The sequence below is a fragment of the Mycteria americana genome, chromosome 4 (assembly GCF_035582795.1).
Source record: "Mycteria americana isolate JAX WOST 10 ecotype Jacksonville Zoo and Gardens chromosome 4, USCA_MyAme_1.0, whole genome shotgun sequence".
In the NCBI taxonomy this organism is placed as follows: Eukaryota; Metazoa; Chordata; class Aves; order Ciconiiformes; family Ciconiidae; genus Mycteria; species Mycteria americana.
In genome coordinates, this window is record NC_134368.1 from 73,657,866 (window position 1) to 73,685,319 (window position 27,454).

Below are 27,454 nucleotides of genomic sequence, written 5' to 3' on the forward strand. Positions count from 1 at the left end.
AGGAGATGTGGAGGAGCATTGTGTACAAACACTACTTTTATAGTAACACAAAGAAAATTTTATGGTACCTTTCCCAAATCATGCAGCAATAGAAAGTGGTTGCTCTGTGCCTTCCAGAATGAAATCGTTGCACCCTATGGTTTCTTCCAAACGTCCCCAAAGACCTTTGGTTCAAACTAGTTGCGGAGTTGTGTGCTATAAATCTTAAGAAATCAGCTTCTGAGAGAAACAAGTCATTGAAAGCAATTAGTTAAAAAAAAAACAACCACCAAACTTTGCTTCATTTAACTTCTCTCTCCAGTGTAAATACAGGCAGGAAGGGCCTCCAAAACAATTTTTGTTTTCATTCTTAAAATCCTTTTTCAAAATCAGCAGATTAGTGTTACATTTCTTTCATATTTGCCATTTAGAAATACGTTCAATTAACAATACAAACCAAAAGCAGAGCTTTTACCTTCTTTTTTTCCTTTTTTGTTGAGATTACAATATGAACCCTGCTTTTATGGTAACGGACACCAGAAATCTCATTAAGGCATACTAGAAAATGTTACTAGAATTATGAATTATTACACATTTTTCTCTAATGTAGCGACAATGTCTCTGCTCACATCAGAGGCAGACTTAAAAGCATCACTCCTGATGCATATACAAATGTCTTTGTATTTAGCGTCAGCAAAATGCATTAAAATATGTGACAGAAGAGTGGTCTCAAATTGAATACGAGTTACTACGAGAGCGAGGTTTGTGGGGTCCCCCCATTGGCTCCCATCTGGACAAGTGGATGTTGGAGATGACTGAGGGTCCCTGCAGAATGAGGAAGAAGATGGTGCGAAATGACATGTTTTATATTCAGTATCCCTACATGCCTGAAGCTGAGCAAGAAACAAACTTGCTGGTAAGTATTCAAGATTTTGTGATGAGTGATTTTATGCCCTGTTCTAAAATCCATATTTTTAAATAAGTTTTTCTTAAGAAACATGTTTTACTGTGTTGGTATTATCTGGTATTGTGTCTGTAGGTCCTAAATGGTTGGTAATGTCCAGTTGTTCCTCATAGTATATTTAGGGAAGGGACTGAATCACTCAGCTCAAAACTAAGTGAACTCAAAGACTAGCAATTGCAACATAAGATGAGGTGCATCAGCTAAGTGATCATGCCAGTGAATAGCAGAGGCATCTTCACAAGCCTCTAGAGGCTGAGAAGTATCATAACTATGGGAGGTTGCGGTCTGAGTTCCCGGCCTTATGCTAGATAACATGGTAAACAGTGATCTGAAAAAAAAAGAAAAAACCAAACAGGCTACGGGCCTTGGTTTGGGTGCGTTTGTGAAATGTACTTTCATCTGTCTGCAAATATGAGTGTGGGCTGTGTAGCAGAAATGCACGTGGCCTTTGAAAGCTTGGCAGTTAGTTCCTGTTAATTTTGGAACACCATTTTTAAGAAATGGAGCAGTCTTTATTGTGTCTTTTTAGGCATGCGTGTATGCACGCAGGATTTTTTTTTCCTCAAATTAAGCATGAGTGTCAAAGTACTTAAAACAAGCAAACAAAAAATAGCATTCGACCTGTTTTAAACCATTAGGTATATTTGTCTGCTTGCAATCTGACACACAATAGCTGTAGTGACAGTCTAATTCACATGAAGTGAAGAACATGCCATCATACATTCTTCTCAAAAGTGTTCTTTTTCTGATGCTTATATAATTGATACCCTGTTTTCAGTCTGACTTCTCAAGTAGACTTCCCGAGACATCTGATGATACCATTCCTCAAAAGGTAAAGAAACAAGTACACTGACTGAAAGAATGTAAAATAAATACAACTTTTTTTCCTCCTGCATGTTAGGCAATCTTAACAAGGCTTCTAGGTTTGGCTTTCTACTTGCTCTTTCAAGTAAATATTTCCAGGCCTAAAGGTTTTTTCAGTAATCACATTAGAAGATGTTACTGTCCTCTCTTCAACCTTCACCTAATAAAACTTTCTGTAGATCTTACCTTCTTTGCTGCACACTAACAGGCTGTGTTGGGCTGTGCTATCACTGTTCTCACTGTGTGAAGTGTTGTGGCTTTCAGATCTGAACTAATGGTTGGTGGAACATGTTTAGTAATGGGCAACATGATCACTTGGAAGCACTTACTGGGAAAGTAAGTGTTTCTTTCTAAGAGAAGATCTGGTGAGCAGTTTTTTCCTCCTTTTTGGCCGTAATGGTCTGTAACAGGCCTACTTTTGTTAGGGCCCAGATTAATTTTGTCTTAGCTGACTCTTCTCATTTTTGCCATTAATGAAATACATTTGTTCAAAAAATATGAATCCTGCCTTGAAAATAACAGACTTGTTTGGAAGTGGCTGCTCTGTGAGCATTTCAGTATTATGCTGCTTCTCTGTTAATTACTTTCTCAGTCTTGCCCATCACTAAGTACAATGTGTAATGTGTATTCGTGCATTTTGAATTACATTCAACAATAAACTAATACATATAAATGAAAGTAATTCTGTTGTACAGAATATCTAATATAAATTGTTACTGTTTTCCTTTCTTCATGTTAGCAGTGCTAGTTAGGATTTCTTTTTGTAGGCTGTACATAAGTTGTTTCCGCAGAGGTTTTAAGCATCATTTAAGTGGCTTTTTTGTGGTGATAAGGTGTGAAGACTTAGTTGAACATAAGTGAGCAAACTAGATCACAGTGCCTTCAACTTTTTATTTTGGGGCAGCCAATTTGACCTGAAATAATAAATCTCCATGTTGCTGATCTTAATCTCTTTGTCATCCCGAGCATCCACTTGTAATAAAGCTAGTTTGATTTTATGGGTTGCTTAGTTTCCCACTATGCTATCATACAGATGAACAAAAAAAAAAATTCTCATTTTATTTATTTCCAGTTATTACTGCAAAAGTGGACAAGGGAAAATCTTGACTGAAATGGCAGTGATATTCTACAATTCTACATATTGTAAAGTATTGAACTGGATTTATAATAATAATAATATTTTGTAATTATCCCAACCTAATTTCGAAATTCATGGGAAATAATGCTACAAAACAACAAAAAAATTATTTGTGATGGAGAACTGAACACATTCACAAAGCTTTCTAGAGTTTGAGGGTGGGGTTAAACAGTAGTTGGAGAAGAAAATTTTCAACTGCAGTATAAAATCAATGGGTTTTCATCCATCCATGTGCATCAGTGTGTTTTAATTTTGGAAAGGCTCTTGGCTCTTTAATACCTCTTTTGTCTTCACCTGTAACTCCTGTGATCATTCTGACATATTTATTGTCCTCATTTAGTTCTTACTTCTATTTCAAATGTTACCTCCATAATCAAGTGAGGAACGTAAGAATTGTGGTGGGAGATGGGACGGACAAAGGAAAAAAAAAACCAAACCAAACCAAAACACCAACCAAAACACCCACCAAAAAAACCCTAATAAAACCAACCCCAAACAAAACAAATCCAAACCAAAAAAAAACACCACACCAGCACCATAATGGAATGTAGCATAATCCATTGTCATCACCCAAAGGTACAAACGGTGCTCGAAGAATTACTTTGGTTAAATGGATACTCTTGTGCCAGTCTCCTGCGCACAAACTGTCAGAATTTTTACTAAAAAAGAAAAAACTGAATTAATTAAGAATTTCTGAATCTTAAAGCTGGTCCCTGGCTGCTTAAAAGTTCATATTCACTTCCACATATCTGTATCTTTCCTTGAGGCAATTTTTTATTCAAACTGTTGCCTAGCAAAGAAGTCAGCTGGCTGACGAATAAGCTGCATATGTTGTAGGGAGTTATGAAAGATGATAAAATGGCCATCTGATCTATCAGTCTTAAGCACAAGTATCCCAACCTTTTGTGACAGTTCATAACATACTGGCTGCACTTCTTATTTCCCATGTTGTAGGTTTATCTGCAGACATTTCTGCAACCCCATTATTACTTGAGTGGCTGAGTAGCTCCCTTGCAAATTAGCTGACAGATTAGATATACTGAAGAGTCTCTGTTTCTGTATGTGTTGGTGTCTGACTGAGCACACACAAAACACTTGATGAGCATGCATTGTGCTGCACACAGTATTCCTGAAACACGTTCACTGAAGTGAGTAAGGAGTTGACTGACCAAGCAATTTCTTCAATTATTTCTAAGAAACCCGCTCGGTACCGAAGAGCTATAAGTTATGACAGTAAGGAGTACTACATGCGCCTGGCTTCTGGAAACCCTGCAGTCTTTCAGGATGCTATAGAAGAGAATACAGTGGGTGAAACAACTCAGCAGGAGCCAGAACATGGGGAGGACACTATTGCAAGAGTCAAAGGTTAGATCATTTGTTCTGTCCTGAACCATTTTCTTTAAATTTAAGCTGCCTTTATATCTTCTCATGCATTTGTATTGAGGTAAGTGTAAGGATCCTGTATGACTCTTGTTTTTCTGTCTTAGTATTGGATCAGTAATTTCAAAGTTCAGTAGGTTTTACAAAGTGAATTTTTTATGTGTCAGGTTTTTATTGATCTATCTCTGCTCTGCTTTTCCAGGCTTGGTGAAGCCTCCCCTGAAACGATCTCGCTCTGCTCCTGATGGAGGAGATGATGAGAACCAGGACCAATCACAGGATCAAATTGTTGAGGGAAGTTCGATTGATGAAGAGGAGAAGACTGACAATACAACTTTGCTTCGACTTCTCGAAGAAGGAGAGAAGGTACTGTGTGCTTCAGACACACTAAGTGCGTACTGTATTGGAATTTCTGCATTACATGTCGCAAGCATGAATAAATGTCCTAAATACCTTCCCTGATCTACAGCTGAATTTGCTTAATGTTTCGTCAGCTTCTTCCTTGAAATCAAATGTGTGCTCTGGCTCAAAGGATCCTGAGCTAAAAACCCTGTACTGGAAACGTTCTTTTTCTTTCCTTCTACCAGCTAGGGGGAAAAGAACCTTTCCTGAAATGAAAGCTGCGAGCTATCCCATGCTTGGGGGGGTTATCCTGTCAGCTTAATGAGTCCAGACAGAAAATATATGTTGAAAATACAAATACTGGACTTGGCAGACTGTCTATAATTAATTATTCCCTTCATTAGAATGAAAAACCTTGATAAATAGTATTTTATCCCCAAGAACAGTGTTGAACAACCATGCTGTGTATTTGATATTTCAGACTTTGTGTGTCTGAAGTATACCAGTAAATACATTTGTGATCATAGTCGAGTGGGGTACAGGTTCTAAAATATGCTCAAGAAGCATGGGTGTGAGTGGATAAGTTGGTAAATGTATAAATCTGTATCATACAGAGGAGGCTTTATTTAACTCCCTTCCCAATTGCTAATCACAGGCATTAGGTATATCTCTGATTAAGGGGAAAAATAGCAGAATTTTTGCTGCATCTACAAGTGATAAAGCAGTGTCTGGGGCTTGTTTTAACAAAGCAACGGTCTGTGCCTGAGCTTGTTAACCTGCTTTTGCTGAGTGTCTGCTTTTCATTACAGATTCAGCATATGTACCGCTGTGCTCGGGTTCAGGGCCTTGACACCAGCGAAGGGCTGCTTCTCTTTGGGAAAGAGCACTTCTATGTCATTGACGGATTTACCATGACAGCCACCAGAGAAATACGAGATATTGAGACACTGCCTCCAAAGTGAGTAGATTAATAGAGAGTTTCCTCAATCTTTAATAGCTGAACAAGAAGTATTTAATGAGATTTTTGAGGGGTCAGCTCCAAAATGATGTGAGATTCAGAAAGACCTCAGGAGCCGTTTCCTTTGTGCTCGCAAATTGCTCAATGTGGTATGGTATATTGTGAAAATCAGCTGTTTCTATAACCGGTTCTCTTATGAATTAAGAGAATAATTATTTTAATTTCTCTTCTTTTTAATCACTTCTCTCTTGCCTGTTTATGCTCACTTACAGGATGCATGAGCCAATCATACCTAGGGGAGCAAGGCAAGGTCCAAGTCAACTCAAAAGAACATGCAGCATTTTTGCATATGAAGATATCAAGGAAGTACATAAAAGGAGATACCTTTTGCAGGTAACTTGGACACCGTATTTAGATTGAAGAGCCAACTTTGGAATTTTTTGACAATGTTGTCATTTTTAAAAAGAAATACATAGCTGATCAGTATTTGGAAAGTGAAGCTATTCACTGTGTTGAAATTGAAGTGCTTAAGTTGGGCATCCTTGTTGGAACATTTGGCTTACTATGGTTTAGTTTATTTGGTATATTAGTGAATTTTAGTGTTCCAAAAATAAAACATCTGGCTGCACTAAGCAAAGTCTGCTTCACCATAATGTGATGTGAAATGTAGTACAGTATGACTAAGCTGGTCTGCGCCTGACCTTCAGAGATGATGAGCAAATGTATTAGTGTTGACATGGGTTTGTCCTCTTTGTTTTCAGCCAATTGCAATTGAAGTTTTCTCAGGAGACGGACGGAACTATCTTCTAGCTTTCCAAAAAGGGGTTAGAAACAAAGTTTATCAAAGGTATTGTAAAATAAGTTAGAACATTTAATCTGAATATTTGCAAATATCTGTGTTGAGCCATATTTGAGCCTACAGTGACGTAACAACCAGAAGCAGATTGCAAGAGTTATTGGTGTCAGGCAGCAGATAACCTGATAGCAACTTAGTGCTGCACGAAAGAACCACTAGGAAGCGCTAATGCCTGCATGTGAAACTTGCGGTATGCATTCAGTGAGAAAAAGGTCATTCCAATTTTGTTGAAGATGTTGCTTAGCTGTTCAGAACGAAGTCTGTAACTGTACTAAATGCACTCTGTTTCTAAGGAGAAGACATACCGAGGACAGAAACACTAATCTTAATCTCCTTTTAACTGCTGATGCAGGTTTTTGGCTGTGGTGCCATCTCTAACTGACAGTTCGGAGTCAGTGTCTGGGCAGAGACCAAACACCAGCGTAGAGCAAGGGTAGGTGATTCTGTTCCTCACAAGCTCTATAGCTCATCAGTTTCAAATAAGTGATGCTTGCATTAAGGTCAGGATTCGCTGGAGAGTACTGCAACCTCAATTTAAAATTGGGCATTACCAAAATAAATAACTAGTGATGTCGTGTTCCAGTTATTTTAAATGTACTAATATCATTGGCAGCATTGGTATATCTTCTTGCTAATTAATATATGCTATCAGGATTAACGTTATCGGTATACAGATACGTTCGGAAAGGAATTGGAGTCCCAAAGGCCTTAGATTTGTTCCAGTTGTTAAAGATGCTTTCCTCATCAGCAGCCTGTTAGATACATTTGTACTTGCACTGGATTGCATAATTAATGTGCATAATTTTAACAGTCTGTGTTTAGAAATTAAAAAAGGTACTGCTAAAGCAAAAAGGAACAAAGCCCCATTTTTCTAATTCTTAGAATTTACAAGTTTTAATCTTAAAACTTTGTATTGTCTTGTGAAGATGTAACCCAGATCTTACTGCTAAGTCAGAAAATGCACTTCCTTCTTCCCATTAGGTCTGGCTTGCTTAGCACTTTAGTGGGAGAAAAATCTGTTACTCAAAGATGGGAAGTAAGTATGAAAATTTGGGGTTTTTTTTATATTAAATTCCACATTTTGTAGCGATACGTAATTAATCTGTGCACATAAGTTGCATCCTCTTATTCGAACAGGTGGAATATACAACTATAGAAAGTGTATCTCAGCATTTTAGTTTGTAGTATTTTGTGATATTATCATCAAATAGGAAATGGTTCTAGCATGGAAAATGCAAGGGGAGGGACTGTAGTAAAAGTAGCATGAGCATTGTAATATTGAAGTAAATTTCACATGTTTGGGGAGAGCTGAACACTTTGACAGTCTGGCAGTGTAGACATTTGATTGTTGTAAAGTGAACACTTTACAGTGCTGTTATCTGTCTTCCTTAAGAGAGGAGAAATCAGTAACTTCCAGTACCTGATGCACTTAAACACTCTGGCGGGCAGATCCTATAATGATCTCATGCAGTACCCTGTCTTTCCCTGGATCCTCGCAGACTATGATTCAGAGGTAAATAAAATACCTTGTCAGACTTGTCAGTAATCGTTTATATGTTGGAGGTTTTGCAGATATTACAGCTGGCTCATACTGCCTTGGTAAAACCGAGGCTTATCTTTATCGCCAGTTGTTTGATTTCATCTATTTTGTAATGTTCTCCCACTTATCAGCGGGTAGGATATTAGAGATTCTTGGCTGTCCCATGCAGGCAGGTCCTTGCCTGTGCTGATTTTATGGATGTTATTGGACTGTGCACAGGTGAGGGCTGGGATACATAGCTTGTTCTAAGACAGTTGCCTCTCTGTTGCAGCAGTTCCTGTAAGTCTTTGCATTAGCTTTCTACTTGAATATCCTGAAGGATGTTATGCCCACAGAGAAAGCATGCTTGTCCAGAAGACTGTGGTAGGGGCTACTATGAAATCCGGCCCCACAGTGAAGAATTTGCTTTTGAAAAAGATGAAACAACCTATTAATGCTTTTGTGGGCAGCTGTTGCTACCAGCCAGACCAAAACGTAAAATATTGTTAGGGTGCATATCGAGTATTCAAGAATAGAATAAGGGGGAATTGGGGAACAGGATGAGGGGAGCAGGCCAGAAATTTTCCAGAGCGCAGATGTGACTTAAAATAAAAAACACTGACTCCTAGATCAGAGTGAAGGACTGTTTTAAGCATATCCAACATTGCACCTGCTGTGTGCATAGAAAACAAAGATGACAACCTTAGGAGGTATGTGGTGTTTAATATGGTAATCAGCAGTGTTGAAAGGGTTTGTTTGGGTTTTGGGTTTTTTAATAAAATTGGTGTCTGTTTTATTTTTAAAGGAACTGGATCTTACAAATCCCAAGACGTTCAGAAACCTGGCCAAGCCCATGGGAGCTCAAACAGAAGACAGGTTAGCCCAATACAAGAAGCGATACAAAGATTGGGAAGATCCCAATGGTGAGTAATGATACATCCTGCAGGAAGAGCAGGGGGACATGTGCCTGTCACATGCTGGGAGGGAGTAATGGATTTTTGTATTATGAGTCAAGAGGTCTGGATGTGGATATGCAGAACTCTACCATGGTTTTTAGTGACTTTCCAACAAATACTAAATTAGAGCAAAGGGGCGTTTTTTTTCTTGCTGTGTTGTTTGTTTTAAATCCGAATGACAGCTTTTGTTTGTATGTAAAAACAAAGACAGAACAGTTTAACATTTTCTAAAGGCTAGAATGGGCAGACACATGAAGCACACAACCAGCTGTACTAATACAGTTCGAGTGCTGCTGCAAGAAAATAAATTGTACAAAGGAATGGGAATACTTCTGTGTTAGCAGTACTCTAGCTTTTTTCATTTCTTATCTTAATGCATGTTTTTTTGCGAAGGAAACAGCATTTTCTTAGCAAAAAAAAACCTCGGATTGAGATGCAATTAAGTTATGTATTCTTGATTTTAGAGCTTCCTTATATATTGAAAATAAAGCTTGTGTGTTTTATTTTCAAGGCAGCTATTATATGATACATTTCTTCTTGTGTGCTTTTATTGAACACAGAAGCCTGTTTAACTACGGCAGTACTGTTCTGTATCAAACAACAGCAGGTGGAAAAGACATTCATTTCTAGAAATGAATCAGTATGTTCTAAGTGTATTTATGGAGACTTTTTGCCAGGAAATTAAGAAAGTAAAAGCTGTACAAAATCTGTAGCCAATAATTCTAAGACATATTTCTGCCCAAGCCTTTAATTCCACAGTAACCAATAAGACTAAAGGGGGGGGGAGTTTATTCAGCAGAAATCACTATAGCTGCGCTACGACATTTCAATTAGTTAAAATAAAAAATGACTAACCATTCAGTATTGCTCTGCAGAAGCCCATTGAATTAGAGCTACTGGACTGCAGCCAAAACTCAAGCGGTGGCTGTGACAAAATGTGAAGCTTTCAGATTCTCGAGAATGAAAACTACAAATTCCAATTTTAAATGTGACCAAGGTCACAGAGTAATTAAAATGCAGCACTAATTAATTTTTTTTTTTTTTCAGTTAGTACGGATTCTGTCACCTAACTGCTTTATTTATTCTACGTTTATGATTTTTAATCTTCTGCAGGGGAAACTCCAGCTTATCACTATGGGACCCACTATTCATCAGCCATGATAGTGGCTTCCTATCTTGTCCGGATGGAGCCTTTTACTCAGATTTTCTTACGGCTACAGGTAAAAATTACATCACCTCACTTTGTGTTTTTTTCCTGCTGTACATTTGAGACCTAAGTGAAAATTACGATCAATTGGCTTTGTTTTCATCAAATATAGTACAAAAAAGTATTTTTAGCAGTTGTTATTGCCTGGGAGGTTTTTTATGTTGCTTTGTAAAAGATGTAGTGGAATTCACTTTTTTTTTTTTCTTGTAGTTTGAATGTTTTTCTAAATGTATGCAGAACAAAATATCAGCAGGCAAAAACCAAGCAAGTTTTATTGTGAAAAATACTTTGTTGATCATGTTTTATTCGTCTGTTGTTGAAAGAATCATACCCCAGTTGTTTAGTTCTGTGCTGGAGGTGTTGAAAGATTGTTATTTTAAACCAATGTGTCTATCCAAAGAGCCATTTTAGTACTGAGTGTTAAACAAACGTTTGCAGAGCCTGGAATTGTTTGCCAGTTTGATGGGTAATGGGGTTTGTAACATTACATGTCAAATATTTTCCTAGACTGAAGGCATCAGGCAAAAAGATTTGTTTCTCTAGAAGAGACTAAACTTTGAAATAGGACTAGATGACTCTCTTCTTTAAATTCTTTATATCTGTATCTCAGTGCTTTATGTTTACTGTTATTGTGTACTAAAAAGTAATCATAGAATCATAGAATGATTTGGGTTGGAAGCGACCTTAAAGATCATCTAGTTCCAACCCCCCTGCCATGGGCAGGGACACCTTCCACTAGGCCAGGTTGGTCAAAGCCCCATCCAACCTGGCCTTGAACACTTCCAGGGATGGGGCATCCACAACTTCTCTGGGCAACCTGTTCCAGTGCCTCACCACCCTCATAGTGAAGAATTTCTTCCTTATAGCTAATCTAAATCTACTGTCTTTCAGCCTAAAGCCATTACCCCTTGTCCTATCACTACATGCCCTTGTAAGAAGTGCCTCTCCAGCTTTCTTGTAGGCCCCCTTCAGGTACTGGAAGGCTGCTAGAAGGTCTCCCCGGAGCCCTCCCTTCTCCAGGCTGAACAACCCCAACTCTCTCAGCCTGTCTTCATAGGAGAGGTGCTCCAGCCCTCAGATCATCTTTGTGGCCCTCCTCTGGACCCGATCCAACAAGTCCATGTCCTTCTTGTGTTGGGGGCCCCAGAGGTGAATGCAGTACTCCAGGTGGGGTCTCAGAGGGGGAGAATCACCTCCCTCGACCTGCTGGTGCATTCTTTTGACACAGCCCAGGATACGGTTGGCTTTCTGAGCTGCACGCACACATTGCTGGCTCATATTCAGTTTTTCATCCACAAATACCCCCAAGTCCTTCTCCACAGGGCTGCTCTCAAGCCATTCTCTGCCCAGCCTGTATTTGTTCTTGGGATTGCCCCGAACTAAGTGCAGGACCTAGGCACTTGGCCTTGTTGAACTTCATGAGGTTCACATGGGCCCCCCTGTCAAGGTCCCTCTGGATGGCATCCCTTCCCTCCAGTGTGTCGACCGCACCACACAGCTTGGTGTTATCGGCAAACGTGCTGAGGGTGCACTCAATCCCACTATCCATGTCTCCGACAAACATGTTAAACAGCACTGGTCCTGGTACCGATCCCTGAGGAACGCCACTTGTCACTCATCTCCATGTGCAACTGTTTAAATCTGTTGTGTTAGAGGAAGAAACATGCGATGTTCTATAGTGTCTTTATTAGGCAGAGAATGTTCTGATTTGCCTTCTTGGCAAAATCTGCTGTGCTGAGAGATACTCTGATGCTGACATGCTTCTCCCTCTGTCCCGCAGGGTGGTCACTTTGACCTGGCTGACCGAATGTTTCACAGTGTACGGGAGGCTTGGTATTCAGCGTCGAAGCACAACATGGCAGATGTGAAAGAGCTCATCCCAGAGTTCTTCTACCTCCCCGAGTTCCTGCTCAATTCCAACAATTTTGACCTAGGTAGGCAGAAAGAGCTTGATAGCGTTGCTACAGGGTGGAAGAGCAGTGCCAGACAGTCCAACATGAGGGAAGTGTCTCGTAATACAGGCAGAAGAAGATCTGTTTAACTGTATGAGAAAATGATAGATGACTTGCATGTTCTGATGTGGAAGCATAAGCAGGACTACTTCTGGTATTTCCTGATACTACGTGTTTATTCAATATTATATTTGAAAGTCTGAATGATTCAGAACTCATCGTTTCATTGGGAAGAGTGCAGCAGGAATTCTTGTTTCCTCTGTGATACCTCAGATTTACTTTTTCAGATTTATCAGCCTTAAGATATATTCTCAAGCGGTGAGTGTTCATTTTAAGCAATTAATGCAAAGTTTGTTCTGACAATTGCTGAACAAGACGCTGAAACACCAAAAAAGGATTTTTGTTTGGAGTGGCATGTTTTAGTTAATTTTTGGTTTTTTACCAGTTCAAAACGCACAGATAATCATGTTTTACTTGGAGTTTCTCTGGTTTGCATTTTTTTCCATGTAACTTGCTACTCCATGATGGTCTTCACCATCTTTTTTGCATATTTTTCTAAGCTTTGCAAAATCCATTTGACAGTCTTCACTTATAGAACTTCCTCTTAAAGCATTCTTAAAGGTTTTGTTGAAATGTCGCAGTTAGCTTTTGCGAGCGTGATCATTCAACAGGAGTCAAATTTCACACCTATTGGCCATAGGAGATACATGTTCCTTAGTATGTATGTCAGTCATTAAGCTCTTATTTTCTGAGCTTTGTGCTGTGAAGCTAATACCAAGAGTAAAGGTTACTTGTCCTACGTTTTGACGGCCTCAAATCCTTTATTCAAAATGTATTGTAAGAGATTGGAAGCACAACCTTACAAAAACAAAACCAAAAGAACACCCCACAAAACCTCTCCCAAGTATATTTCATGCAGAAGGGTATGGCCATTACCAGAAGAATGTTGAGGTCTTGTCCACTTAGCTTCGTATCTGATAATTTTGGACTGTGACCATCAGAGTCCTAGTAATTCTTCACGGAGCGTTTGGAACAACAGTAGAAAAGGTTTTGTTACGAACAACTGTCAAACACTGTGTGATACTTCTGATTGTGTTAATTCATAGCAATCCCGCTCCCCTTCCCCCCCAGATAAAAATAGAGGAAGATTCAAAGTCTGGTGATGCAAGCAGTGTTTCTGTTGGAGCAATGTACTTAGTACTTGTGTACCCCTGTAAACTTGGAAATTTGTTGGTGTTCCTCTGAGCTAATAGGAAGCGTGGAATTGTCTCTTGGCAACAAGCACAAAACAAGAATATAACTGGGAAGTCTTAACAAATACATTTTTAGTAATCGCAACATGCCACCATTTAACGTTTGGAGTGGGAAGGGGCTATCTGTGACACAGATGAATGTATGTGGCCAGATCATGCCCAGGAGAATCACCGATGTCCTTAGGTGTGAAGCTGGTGGGGGACACCAGTTAGCTCTTCACTGTTATGAAATGAATATTTAGCCTGTACTCTTGTGATGTGTAGCCATTCTTATGGGTAAAACAATAACTCCATTCCTTGATACAGAATGTTTGTATTGTGAAGAAAATAAATCCTGGGATGAAATACTGTTCCACCAAGGCTTCTCGGTACAGTTTGCTGTTACACTGTCTCATACTGGGATTTATTTTCTTCAAAATATACTCAATTGACATGCCATTGCTATATATATGTACTGAACAGGTGCCTAAATACAGGAAATTATGTCCTCTCTTAAATTGGGGCTAGCACATTTATTCCAGTTTTCCTCATAGAATAAGAACAAGGAAGTCAAAAAGAGATAAGAAAATGAACCTTGCTGTGCTGATTCCTCTGGGTGCAAAATGGACAGCTGCTGTGGTAGCAGTTCCTGGTAGCAGGGTTGGCCGCTTACGTGCAAGCTAAACTGACAGAACAAGATGCTGGTGGTGCAATGATTGCAGAAGGCTATTTTACTGGCTGTTGTTTTCATTAACTTTCATGCACTGGAGTGGGTCTTTCCCATGATGGGGAGAGAAAAGCAGACATTTACTTAAACAGAAAAATAAAGACAAAATAATCATGTTCCAAGAGCACTTGATGGGGAAACATAAAGGTTTTGAGTTCAGACTGTGCATTATGAAGTTGTGAAGACTGAAGAGGAGTAATCTAATGAACTCCTCTAGCTAGAAGGGTAATGTTTGTTTTGAGGAGCATATGCTGAAACACTATCATCATCTTCAAAAGTCTTAGCAAGGAATATTTGAATTCTTCCTCCTGCGAGCAATCTTACATGAACAGGCAGAATTTCTCATGTTTTATTCCTGACATTTAAAAACAACACAGTATTTTAAAGAAAAGACTGAAATGGCTTGCTTTGTAAAGGAAAGGTGTTGGAATTTGATTTTTTTTTTTTAATAATTTTTTTCACCATTGCTGTTGCAGTGTAGTTTCAGTGCTTCTCTCCAAATTTTTCTTTTTTTTTTTTAATAGGTTGCAAACAAAATGGCACTAAACTTGGCGATGTAATACTACCCCCGTGGGCAAAAGGAGATCCTCGTGAATTTATCAGAGTTCATCGGGAGGTAATTTGCATTTTAATAATGACAATAGGAAACGTCAGTTGGGACTTTCCACTGCATATTAATCTAAGCTCGATTTGTGCAGTCACAGCTACTAGCCAGTCCATGAGTTCTGGGTTGATGGCTAATTGTTGCAAAGGTCTGTAGAACTAGTGTTTCCTCCCCTTCCTTTTTGGCTAGGGAGTACATTGAGGCAAGACTTGCTTCAATGAAAAGCTTTATCAAAACATAACAAGAATATGTCAAAATATATTCTGCATTTTTCTTTGTGGCAGGTGTAGTAGAGTCAACCGATGACCGATATGGCTAGTTTTAATGCATGCCCTTTGAATTTCAGGCTCTCGAATGTGACTTTGTGAGTGCACATCTGCATGAGTGGATTGACTTGATCTTTGGCTATAAACAGCAAGGTCCTGCTGCAGTAGAAGCTGTAAATGTCTTTCACCATCTCTTCTATGAGGGGCAAGTGGACATATATAACATCAATGATCCATTAAAAGAGACAGCTACCATAGGATTCATTAATAACTTTGGACAGATACCAAAGCAGGTATACCCTTCATAGAATTCTTATTTGTCAGATGACACTCAAATTGAAATGTGTTAATATAGAACATGAAAGTGGTTTAGGAGTGAAACTTCCTGGGAGTGTTTTTCCAGAAATATTCTTCCAGTGATGTGAAATCGTTTATATTTCCATCATAAATGGAACGAAGATCAACTTTAGGCTTTGCTTGTGAGATTAGAAATATCTTTTTTTTTCCCCTTTGCACCCTTAAAATAAAGGCAAAATGAATTGTGCTTGAACTCTAAAAATCAGCATAAAAAAGGAAGAATATTCCTGCTGCAAAGTCAGAGGGGAGTAGTGAAAGTGCAGCTTCAAAGTAATGCCTAGTGTTTAAGTATTTTAAGTTATCCTGTAATAAAATAATTTCTATAATAACTTATGCTTCCTTTTTTTTTACACCAGTCTTTTGGGGTTCTGCAGGGCTTAGCACATCTTTTATTTGAAGAATCTGTTGGAAAAAAACCTCAAAATTTACATTAAGAAGATTGACTCTTGTAGGACAGCTATAGTTAAGGAGCTCTATAGACACATTTTTGGTACAGCTTTAAAGTTTGTGTTCTCTTTAAGAGATTACATTAAATTATTAAATGTAATATTAAATCTAAAGTTTTACTGTAGTGGGTTTTTAGGTTTTTGGGGGGGTTGAGGGTTTCTTTCTTCCTCTCTCTCTTTTTTTTAATTAGGCATTTCTTTAGGGTTTTTTTGCTGTCCAGTGAAACTTTTAAATGTCATCGGTGAATTTTTCCAATCCTAGATCTGGTAGAAACCACAGATACCTTCAGCAATCTACTGGGAACCCTATCCACATGTTGGGAACTCTAGACTACAGCAGCACATAATGTTTCAGGACAGCCACAGGATATTTCCTGTGGGGACCCACTAACAGCTGTCTGTCTCTCATTGCTTGGAAGAAAGGCTAAGAACTGCTCATCTATCCTGTGTGGCTGCTTTTCTCCTTTTCCTTCCTTGCTCTCTCTCAATAATCTACATATGTGGGGCTCTTAAGTAATAATCAATCACTGGGTTGTGATGATAATCAGACATGGCCCAGCTAAAGCCAGATGAACAGATAAAGACTGGGGTTGAGAGCAGGGCAATGGAAGAGCATCTCAGCTGAGTCCAAAGGTCTGCCTGAATCTTCAAATGCCTGTTAGATACAAACTTATAATGAGATCTACCAGAAATTGCATGACACTTTGCTAGAGGAAATAGGCAGACTGCAATAAACTCGGGAAACTGAAAACTCCTTCCTTAAGTCATTTTTGGTGGTGAGTGCTCTTGGACCACATTTTTATGTAACTGTAGGGTTTTGCTATGACCCTCTGTGACTTTCCACAGGGGATCTAGGGCAGGCTATCTCAGTGATGTGGCTGCTGTGCACTTTTTCACTCCTTTGCTGCATGGAGATGTAACATGAGGACTACATCATCTTTATCCCATCTCTTCCACCAATAATGCCCCTGGTAGTTCTGTTTCCCATTTTAAAAAGTTGTGCTGCAAAACATTGCAGAGCTGGTGCTGCATTTGGAAGAGGGCTCTCGCAGACTCTGCTAGGGTCCCGAGGTGCCACAGCTTGGGGGGGCAGAGCAGAACAAATAAGCAAGAGGAACGGTCGCTCAAAGGAGAAAGGAGGTTGTTTGTTTTTTTCTTGCTGGAACTGATGTTTTTTGAGATCAGTTGTCCATGTGAACACTGTATGATGTGTGTTCTCTCTCCATCTTCTCATAGCCCAGCCAGATGGGAGGCATACTGTAGTTCAGGGAGAGCTGTGGCACGTAGGCCTGTTGTTACCCTTCGTACCCAGACTGTAGGTGCAAGCAGTAGAAACGTGTGTGCATGCTTGTAGCTCAGCTACCTCAGGCTTATGCATGTTCTGCTTTGGATAGGCAAACAGGTAACACATCTCAAAGGGCTGTAAGGAAAATAACTTTCAGCCCTGGAATTTCATTTCTCCTTTCAGTGCTGTAATAACCTCTCTGCGAAAGAGTAATCGAAATCTTACAAAATATCACTCAATGCTTATATTTTTCACTTACATATTATAATACATAGCATCTACCATCCAAGATGTTTATTATGAATTTATCAAGTGATAAACCTTAGTGTGTGTCATTGATGATCATGACTTATTAGAAGCGATAATCAGCTTGTTTTAACACTGTTTGAGATACCAGGAATGGTTACTGAAGCAGTAAAATGGAAATTCAGTCACTTGTAATGAAGAGCAGAAGATAATTAGCGCTAAGATGCGTTTCTAAGATGCGTGATTGTCCTATGTGGTCCAATTACATGCCCACTCATGCTGTTACTCCTGTTCTTTGGTAGCCTGGCCGCCTCCAAGTGCGTGAGCTGCTGTTTGTGGGACACAGTTTGTTTCAAAGCCAAAAATTAGCTTTCAGTTTATCCTAAGTTAGAATTTAATACCACGTTATGCATCAACTTTGGGACTTTTGCTTGCTTTACTTCAACTGCTTTTGCAACTGGAGGTAGCTTTAAAAATACTTTGCTCATGTTATCCTTGTTGGATTTCGTATTGTTTGTTGGAGCCTTATTGAAATGGTTGCCATAAGTTATTAGTGAAAATAACTGTGACCTGCAGAATTTTTAAAAGGTAAATTTGATGTACTGATGATCTTTTTAAGCTTGTGCTCTTGTAAACCGTTAATTTTTGATGATAATTAATTTCTTGATGAATTTCAGCTCTTTAAAAAACCACACCCACCAAAGCGTGTTAGAAGCCGTCTGAATGGAGAGGCTGTGGGAACCTGTGTGCCCCCTGGTTCCACAGGTGACAAGATTTTTTTCCATCATTTGGACAACCTGCGGCCATCTCTTGCCCCAGTGAAAGGTAAACTGTAAAACCACAGTAATTATTCCTGTTTCTTTGCCAGAGCATTCAGACTTTCAGCAAGATTATCCTTTTCCATGTTTTGCTTAGTTTTAATGTTCTTAATGCCTGTACTTTTGTGAGAAAGACAACTTTAAAATATCCTAATGCTGTAAGATTATGTTCTTAGCTACCTTAAAGTGTACTTGGGAGGCACCAAATCTGTGCCCATTTAATGTAACTTTTTTAAAAATAGAGGGATAAAACTGGGCCCAAACACCTCTTTAAAGTTTTAATTTTACAAACAATATTCAGGGGACGTTGCTTCTGGGCCTGCAATAGCCTCAATTTTTGTTGATTTTCATAGCAGAAGGATTCTTTATCGCAGTGTCAAGAAATGTTGGCAGGAAAGAGTGGTGTTGGTAGCTGAGACAAAAAAAGGTGTTTTTTTACTTCATATCTGACACTGGACTGAACAGAAGTTAATTGTCTGTGAGGCGGGTAAATGCTATACAGTGATTTCTTTCCTAGTTAATTAAATGAACCTGTGCCTGCCTGCCGTAAAGAGAGAAGGACATACTATTACACAGGACATAGCAGGGCTACACTCCAAGACAGGAAATTAGAAAGCTCTAATCTGTATTTGCAAAGCTTGAGGAAAAGCAGGTAGCATACCACGGGCTGTAGTCAGGAATGTAGCCTGTGGGAACGCTTGGCCAAGATGTTGGAATCGATACCAAAAACTTACTTTTACTTGTGCCAAAAATGGTACAATCACTTCTAATGATCACAGACATCTTGTCTGAAGAACACCTTGTGCAGCATCGCAGGTGGAGTCAGAGCTATCTGTGATCCTCGGGGTGTTCTCGCTGCTACTGATGGTGCTTAGCCCTGCTTTTGTTAGGAATGTAGCAAAAGTGGCCATCGTTGCAGCTGAAACAAAGATTTGTATAACATAGCAATACAGAGATCCTGCTTTTGCAGAGCATCAGGTATTTAATGGGATCAGATGGTATTTGTGCTAGCAATAAAACATAACCCCATCTTCTTTTTTAGAGCTCAAGGAGCCTGTGGGACAGATTGTGTGTACTGATAAAGGCATTCTGGCAGTAGAACAGAATAAGGTTCTCATCCCGCCTACATGGAACAAAACTTTTGCTTGGGGCTATGCAGACCTCAGCTGTAGACTGGGTACCTACGAGTCAGACAAGGTTTGTAATCTGAAGTTTGTTTCAGTGCTGAATGTACCAAAAGCAATTAGTACTCAATAGTGAAAAAATCTAACAATGGAAATTTATTTCACATGTGAATGAAATAATCTTGTACTGCATAGTTTATTGCTCCCTATCTCGTGGTCTTCATCAGAACGCTGGCAGAATGACATAAACCAATTAATAATAAATTTTTACCAGGTCTGCAAAACATGAATGAATTAAATCTATCAGTTAAAGCTCATCTCTCGTGTTCTCTTGGGAGGCATCTTATGGCAGAGGCTGGAATTGCTCCTATTTGAGGAAAAACTGCATAGCAGCGATATCTTAGTTATTTAATGGTCCAGTGTGCAGGGTGGCATGCAGGTTTTTATTTTTATCCTACCAAGCACTAATCCTGCAAGTAATTCTTCTTTGTTTTCTTTATTTTTAGGCAGTAATTGTTTATGAGTGTTTGTCAGAATGGGGTCAGATACTGTGTGCCATTTGCCCCAACCCCAAACTAGTTATCACTGGAGGAACAAGCACAGCAGTGTGTGTGTGGGAAATGGGCATCTCCAAAGAAAAAGCTAAAGCCCTCACACTGAAACAGGTAAAATGCAATAAAGATGCCTTTTATTAAGATGTAAATTATGTTACAAGATCAAAGGAATTATGAAAGGGGTATTGCTCATACAGTAAGCTTTGAAACCATGAGTCCAGCAGACCTTTGGAGAATTGAGTAGTCGAGGTATTGATCTGCACTGAAAGTGGGCAAAATGCGTCTTTAAAATTACAACGTTTTTAACTATAGTTGATCACCAGGAGCTTTTTGGAGAGATGGGGAATTTGGTAGTGATGTTAACAAAATTATACAGGTGTGGTTTTTGTGAAATCATCTGCTTTATTGTAGTGTTGTATGTAAAATACCCCCATCTGAAAACTGTGTCGGGGACGGCAGTGAAGGAAACTGTCCTAAGGGTTCATTTTCCTTTTTTAATTTTTTTTTTTAAATTACTTTTTTCTTTAAAAACGTATTACACTTTTGCACAAAACTTTGCTCTTTCTGGCAGTGATGTTTGTGGAGCAGAGTATACTTGTTCAGGATTACCTTAAGTTGTTCTTGCTTTGTTAATTCAAAATACCAACTTTCAATCTAACAAATGAGCACCCATGCTTTAATGTGAGTTGCAGCTAAGTGCAGAGTAAGTCTTGTGTGTTTACTAAAAAAAAAAAAAAAAACCACAAAACCAACACAACCAAAATCAGAAAACCCACGCACAAACAAAACACACACGCACCACCCCCCAACTATCTCAAAATATTCTAGAAGCTGTGTATCATTGTTATAGATAGCTAGGTTGTTAAGTGTTACTGTTCCTGTTAGCATCTTAATAGCAGGATTTTTTCCAGAGGAAAGCTTCCACTCAAACTTAAGAAATTTAGAGAATTATTTAATAACTTCCCTTGCGCAGTCTCCAACAACTGTCCAAAACTGTGTTTCCAAAGTGTTTTACTTAAGAACAGTGCAAGATAAAACACTGTATCTTGAATTTCAGGGCAGCATATTGAAGGCCATTTACTGTACTTCAGCCAATGGTTTGTGACTGACTAAGCTGCAATAATCTGACTGTATTCCAGACTCCTGTTCCAATGGTTAGGTTAAGCCTAAAATGTAAAAGCAGGGCCTAATACAAGTAGATGCTTGTAATTTTCTCCTCCTTCCAATTGACTTTGCCTTTTTGGTTGCAACTCTTTCTTTTTTCTTTTAGCTTTTCTCAAACATCAACAGAAGTTTATATAGGAGCCATTTTATATTTACAAAAAAATTCTGTTTTACAGAATGTAATTTCAGGTGCAGCCTGAACACACATTGACCCTATAAATAGGCTACTGATGCAGATGGAGGATGCAGAATGGGTTAGAAATTTATTTTTGGGTTTTTTTCAGTAGAAGGCTATATAACATTAGACCCTTGAAATCTGGTTTTGTGAGAGTACTTTTTAAATGGAAAAAATACTACTACTATCATTTTCAATTATGGAAATAGTTGCCAACTGAATACTTGTCAGTCAGTTGCATCTTCTGGTAGGATATTCACATTTACATTATCTGAATCTTTTCAGATAAGTGGGTTTAATGTAGCAATTTTTGTGTTCTCTCCTGATTGCAGCTTGTTTCTTCTGACTTTTGTTTTGCAGGCATTACTGGGTCATACTGACACTGTCACATGCTTAACAGCATCACTAGCTTATCACATAATTGTGAGTGGATCACGGGATCGCACCTGCATCATCTGGGATTTGAATAAACTCTCTTTCCTAACACAGCTTCGAGGTCACAGGGCTCCAGTTTCAGCACTCTGTATAAATGAATTAACGGTAAGAACCAAATACCATTCACCAATGTGCAGTGGGAACAATAGCAAGAGTCAGAAGTTATTAAACCAAAGAAAAACAAACTAGGCTCTTCTGTTAGTTTGGCAAAACTTGTATAACTCATCTGAAAACTAATTAGCTGGTTTAGGGAATAATTTGTGTCTTTTGTCCAGACACGCACGTGGTTTTATGCCATGCCGAGTGGCTTGAGCTCGGAAGGGCTTATTAACAGTGCTGGCAGCAATATAGCTAGTGCGGCATTCGAAGTGGGTTGTCAAACGTGCCACAGGAGCTAAGAAGATATTTTGATATGTGACCTTGGTTGACTTCTGTTCTCTTATGCTTCATTTAGAGGAAGCAGACGATACCTTGGATGAAGCTGCAGTGACAATTGTAGTGGAAACAGACATATCCTAAAAGCTTGTCTCCCTGGTGGTCCTATATGTTAACGGGTTGCCATTTATCCAGGCCCCATGCACATCAAAGAATTTGTCTGAGTTGAAACTTTATGTAGGTGGTCCATCAGGGCTGGATGGACCGTGTTGCAACTGGAGCAGATGTAGTGGTTGAAATCAAGACAAAACGGGGCTGTAATGCAAGGAGGGGGTAGCAAGAGGCACAGTTCATTAGCTGCTAGTAGTCTGGTGGTTGTAGCGTTGCCAGTGTTTTAGATTGCAGCTCCCATTTCCCCTCTGCACTAGTTTGGGCCATCTCTTGCTCTTTTCCCAATAAGGAAGCAAATGAAATTTTAAGGTGGTGCGTGTTTGTGAAAAAGAGCGAAGTCAACATGAACAGAGTCTTTGAAAATTGAGAAAGGAAAGTACTGACAATATGCTGTTGGATTGTTATGCTGTGAAAAGTGGAGGAATTGGTCTACTCATTGTGTGCTGTAAATACAACAAATAGGTTGCTTCTAAGTCTGGTTTTCTATGTACAATTTTTAAAAAATGCATATTGTCCTAAAGATTTGTTTAGGTGGCCAAACTCAGCTTGAATGAAACTTCCTGAAAAGTGCCAGCCTTGGTGGCTGAACTTGGCTTATAAATGAGCCTGGCTTATATTTTTGCTGAAGAAGACCTGAGACTTGTATTGAAATTTGGAAATGTTATTTGTCTTTGCAGGGGGATATTGTATCATGTGCTGGCACTTACATCCATGTATGGAGCATTAATGGTAGCCCTACTGCAAGCGTAAACACTTTCACTGGCCGAAGCCAGCAAATAATGTGTTGCTTTGTGTCAGAGATGAATGAGTGGGATACCCAGAACGTCATAGTAACGGGACATTCGGACGGAGTTGTCCGGGTAAGTACCAGGTATCACTGCTTGGAAAAATAAGTTTACACCTTGGTGGTGGTGGTGGTAGTAGTAGTAGTAATAGTTAGAGAAGTCGTGTCTATGCAACAGACTGTCCTGGCTGGTACCAAAAGCAGTCCTGCTATACTTGGGTGCTCCACCTGAACAATTAGTCCTGCAGGAAGGAGGGAGTCCAGGCTGGGTAGATGATGCAGGCTGCTTTTGGTGCTGGAACGAGCTGTGCCATTTCTGCACAGGGTGGTGCACTGTATCCTGTCCACAAGTTAGATGGACATGGAAAATTCATGGAAAACTCTTTCAGTGAGCTGACGTTCTTCCTATGCAGTCTTTCACTTTTCTTTCTCCTTTTCAATGCACCCATTGTGATGTGGTAACTAGTAATAGTCAGCAGCATACATTTTCCTTCCTGCTCTATTTTGGTCACTTTTGGTCACCAGCTTTCATGCCTGGACATTGTAGTTTTCGTTCACCATTTTTGTTCTACACGCCTTGAGACAATTCATTTTGCTGCCTAGAAAGAAGAGAGGAACTTAGTGGCATATCTGATCACTGCGAGTCTAACCTGATTTTCAGTACTTTGCTGTGTGCAGTCCTGGGTCTGCCTTAACTGGAGTCTGCTGGTCAGATTGCTATGTGGACTGGATTTTTTTTATTTGAACAGCTAAGATGATAAATAACAGCACAAGACTTGTTCACTTGTGATTCAGGCATGAACACAGATGTCCTCTTATAGTATCTAGGGCTTAGTATGGAGATGTGACCTGCCTCTCATGCTACCAGTGCAAATGCACAGTTCTGATAAGCCATCTTAACTCTAGAAGTAGCTTAGAAGAAAGCTAAGAGTTCAGTACATGCCACTTTGCTTATCCCCTGTTCCTCCAGTTCTGGCGGATGGAGTTTTTGCAAGTACCAGAAACACCAGCTCCAGAGCCTGTAGAGATGCTGGAAATGCAAGAGGATTGTCAGGAAGCACAAATAGGTATGTCTCCTGACAAGTGTTTTGTATTTGCCTTTTATCTGATCTTCGCTATACATAGGTAAAATCCTGTGGTTATACAGTGCAGAATGGACAATGGGGATTTTGTCTCAAAAGACAATAGACATCCAGTGGACATATTAAATAGACCATCTGAGTTCTTTGGTCACTGCCTTGCTTCTGGTAGTTTCATACTGCTATAAGTAAGAAAAAATCATGCCCATCATAGCTTTTTTCCTGTGAAGATTGAACTTTTCTGTGTGTGGTTGTTTCTGCTATTGGTGAACCCAATGTATGCTACCATTGTCCAAAAGCTAGATTTTCTTTTTTGTTTTATTTTGAAATGGAATTATAGCATAACAGCAGAGTTTAAAAATCTACTGATGGAACAGCATGCTGTTTAGACACGCAATGCTGGCCATATCATTTTCCCCTGTCAGAAGATTTTGGTCCATGCTTGATGGGTGTTTCTTTTAGACATCTGATCTTCCTCTTGCCCTCTTCATATTGAAGATATGATCTGGGTTTGGATCTGGATTGCATGATACTCATTAGTAATTATTATATAAATACAGCTCTTTTTTTTCCCCATATCACTAGGAATATAAATATCTTTGGCAGTTGCTTTTTTGTATTAACAAAACCTGTTATTAACAAATCTGCATCATGTTTCTCAGTCAAACAGAGTTTCAGCATAGCTGACTGTCCTTACTTGTGTAAGTTTTGGTGAAAGGCAGCAGGACTTGGTTTTGCTAACTTGAGCGTTTTTGAAAATTTTACTCATTGTGTCTGTCATAGCCTACCTCAGACGGACTGTCATAAAAGATAGCTTCAGCTAAGGAGTGCTGTTTTCTGACAGACCAGTGCGAAAAAGGTGAATAGTGTGATTCCTGGCAGGAGCTGAATCTCTGCAAAGGCTTTGAGATGCCTGCAGGCAGTTTCCCTCTAGTCATGCTGTGGTGGTAGCTATTGGGTTGTAAGTAGTGCAACAGCAGAATAGGGAAAAAGCTCAGGCTATAAGCAGCCTTTCTAACAACAACTTCTCTCCTGTTGGGTGAATCCAGGGCAGGAAGCCCATGAAGAGGACAGCAGTGACTCTGAGGCAGATGATCCATGCGTAGGCCAGGACATGAAACCACAGGAGAGCCAGAGTCAACCAAGCAGCACCAGCCACAGGCCTAGGTCATCATCAAACAGAGCAGCAGCAGCATGGTCAGCAGACAGTGGCTCTGATGACTCCAGGCGTTGGTCAGACCAGCTCAGCTTGGATGAGAAAGATGGCTTTATCTTTGTGAATTATTCTGAGGGACAAGCAAAAATGCATCCCCATGCTCAGGTTAACCACCCGCACCCCAGCTATGCTGAAGCACGGCACTACAGCAAGCTTAAACCAGGTAAAATAAATTGGGCACACTTCCTCTGCCAGATAAATGTGCTGTCAGCACTGACCCATAAGGCAGTCTCTCTCTATCTATGCAGCTTTGAGCAGGGTTGGCTGATAAATTCCAAAATGGTCGGTGAAGAGAAAAATTTGTGTGCAAAGGTTGCATGTTGTTCAAGCTTTTCCTGAGACACTGTGGTCAGTTTACTCTGGCCGGCAGCTAAGCCACTCACTCGCCGCCACCATCAAAACCCCCTGCAGCAGGATGGTGGAGAGAATAGAAAGAACAAAAGCGAGAGAACTTGCAAGTCGAGATAAGGATAGTCTAATAAGCGAAGGAAAGAGAAAGACAAAACAAGTGATGCAAAAGCAATCACTTGCCACCTCCCACAAGCAGAATGATGACCAGCCAGTCTCTGAGAAAATGGCTGCCTTCCCCAAAGACCCTTCCTCTCAGTTTTAATGCTGAGCGTGATGTTATACGGTGTTGGATATCCCTTTGGTCAGAGTCAGCTGTCTAGCTTGTGTCCCCTCCCAATTTACTGCGCACCTCAAAACTCCTGGTGGGGGTGAGGGGCAGAGCAGAGAGGGGAAAAAGAGAAAAACTTGACAACTCTGCAACTGCTGCTGAACAACAGCCAAAACACCAGTATGTCACCAAAACTGTTTTAGTCACATCCTCAAAACACAGTATCATATGAGCTTTTATGAAGAAAATGAATGACAGTTGGAAATCTGAGTCTTGACTTTAAAAATAAAATAAATTAAAAAAATAAAAAATGAAGCTATCCCAGTCCTGTCAGGCTTTGGTACAGGGCTTCCCTGTGTATGTCACCATTCTCTGCAGCTCCCAACTGGACTTGGAGAAATTGGAGGCTCCATGCATTGTTTTGTATCCTCTCCTTTCTTATATGCATTGGGGAGCAGTTGAAAAATGTGTTTTCCCTGAGTGAAACTCAAGTCAGAGGTAGTTATCTCTGGAGAGAGATTTTTTTCTTTCTACAAAGTCACACATACAGGTATGTTGGGGGAGGAGGGAACAAAAATGAGAACAAGCAAATTTGCTTTTTCCCCTCCTACTTCCTGCTCATTTCTAGGATACAGATGGGAGCGTCAGTTGGTGTTTAGAAGCAAACTAACTATGCACACAGCATTTGATCGCAAAGACAACACACATCCAGCAGAAATCACTGCACTCGGCATCTCAAAGTGAGTAGCTCGCAAGCAATTGCTTAAAACATTTTTTCAGTTTTTGTCAGCGGGAAGCGGTACGAACCAGCCATTGTTCTTTGTATAATGCTGTTTTGTGGTGCTTCTGTTTAGGCAGCCTTGTTCAAGGACTGAGATAAAAACACTAGTAAAATAAGTAGACTTATTCAGCTGTGTTACATTACATAGAGTGTTGTTGCAGCTCCGTTTCTCAGTCAGACCAGGCTAATTTGCGCATTAGTTACTATGCCAGTAGTTTAACATATTACATATTCTGACATGTAAAATCAGTCATCGATGTCTGTGCGTTACTGTGCCAGAGTTGTTGCAGGAATGCTTTTGCTTTTTTCTTGCAGGGATCACAGCAGAATTCTTATTGGGGATGGTCGAGGCAGAGTGTTCAGCTGGTCCGTAAGTGATCAGCCTGGCCGATCTGCAGCTGATCACTGGGTGAAGGACGAGGGGGGAGACAGCTGTTCGGGCTGCGCAGTCCGTTTTTCACTCACTGAGAGGCGTCACCATTGCAGGAACTGTGGACAACTCTTCTGCCAGAAGTAAGCCAGCCAACAGTCTCCTTCGGGCTCTTTTCCATACAGAATTTTAAGCTGCGTAAAGCTGTTGCACGCCACAGAACTGTGCTTGAAAGACTGAGGTTTACCTTACCAAAAGAGATCTGATGAAGAAAAAACATCAAAACACTCAAAACCCCTGGGGAGGAATTAGAAAAGACAGACCAACCCCTTTATAAATCCGGTTAGCAAGACAGATACCAGGAGAGAATGAAATCTGCTTGCAGCTTTGAAAACCTCCTTGTTGCCCATCTGGGAAAAACTCTATACAAATGAACTTAGCAAAGAAAAGGAAAGGAAAAAAAAAAAAAACCCAACCACCAAACCAAACCAAACACAAAACCCTAACAAAC

The 27,454-nt window shown here is 39.8% G+C and overlaps 1 protein-coding gene across 6 annotated transcripts in view; it reads left to right on the forward strand.

Annotated features, from left to right (window-relative positions):
• WDFY3 (WD repeat and FYVE domain containing 3) overlaps positions 1 to 27,454 on the forward strand; it is a 180,794-nt gene that overhangs the window by 152,155 nt on the left and 1,185 nt on the right. For all 6 annotated transcript variants that reach the window (XM_075500914.1, XM_075500913.1, XM_075500916.1 and 3 more), the window contains 24 exons: positions 668 to 895; positions 1,722 to 1,775; positions 4,142 to 4,310; positions 4,528 to 4,691; positions 5,477 to 5,625; positions 5,898 to 6,018; positions 6,387 to 6,472; positions 6,834 to 6,914; positions 7,463 to 7,517; positions 7,875 to 7,994; positions 8,806 to 8,923; positions 10,070 to 10,176; positions 11,944 to 12,097; positions 14,599 to 14,690; positions 15,025 to 15,237; positions 17,956 to 18,103; positions 19,139 to 19,293; positions 19,727 to 19,885; positions 21,474 to 21,653; positions 22,772 to 22,954; positions 23,849 to 23,945; positions 25,007 to 25,336; positions 26,421 to 26,532; positions 26,889 to 27,086. In XM_075500914.1, the coding sequence (XP_075357029.1) occupies positions 668 to 895; positions 1,722 to 1,775; positions 4,142 to 4,310; positions 4,528 to 4,691; positions 5,477 to 5,625; positions 5,898 to 6,018; positions 6,387 to 6,472; positions 6,834 to 6,914; positions 7,463 to 7,517; positions 7,875 to 7,994; positions 8,806 to 8,923; positions 10,070 to 10,176; positions 11,944 to 12,097; positions 14,599 to 14,690; positions 15,025 to 15,237; positions 17,956 to 18,103; positions 19,139 to 19,293; positions 19,727 to 19,885; positions 21,474 to 21,653; positions 22,772 to 22,954; positions 23,849 to 23,945; positions 25,007 to 25,336; positions 26,421 to 26,532; positions 26,889 to 27,086 (3,473 nt within the window). The remainder of the gene's footprint in view (positions 1 to 667; positions 896 to 1,721; positions 1,776 to 4,141; positions 4,311 to 4,527; positions 4,692 to 5,476; positions 5,626 to 5,897; positions 6,019 to 6,386; positions 6,473 to 6,833; positions 6,915 to 7,462; positions 7,518 to 7,874; positions 7,995 to 8,805; positions 8,924 to 10,069; positions 10,177 to 11,943; positions 12,098 to 14,598; positions 14,691 to 15,024; positions 15,238 to 17,955; positions 18,104 to 19,138; positions 19,294 to 19,726; positions 19,886 to 21,473; positions 21,654 to 22,771; positions 22,955 to 23,848; positions 23,946 to 25,006; positions 25,337 to 26,420; positions 26,533 to 26,888; positions 27,087 to 27,454) is intronic.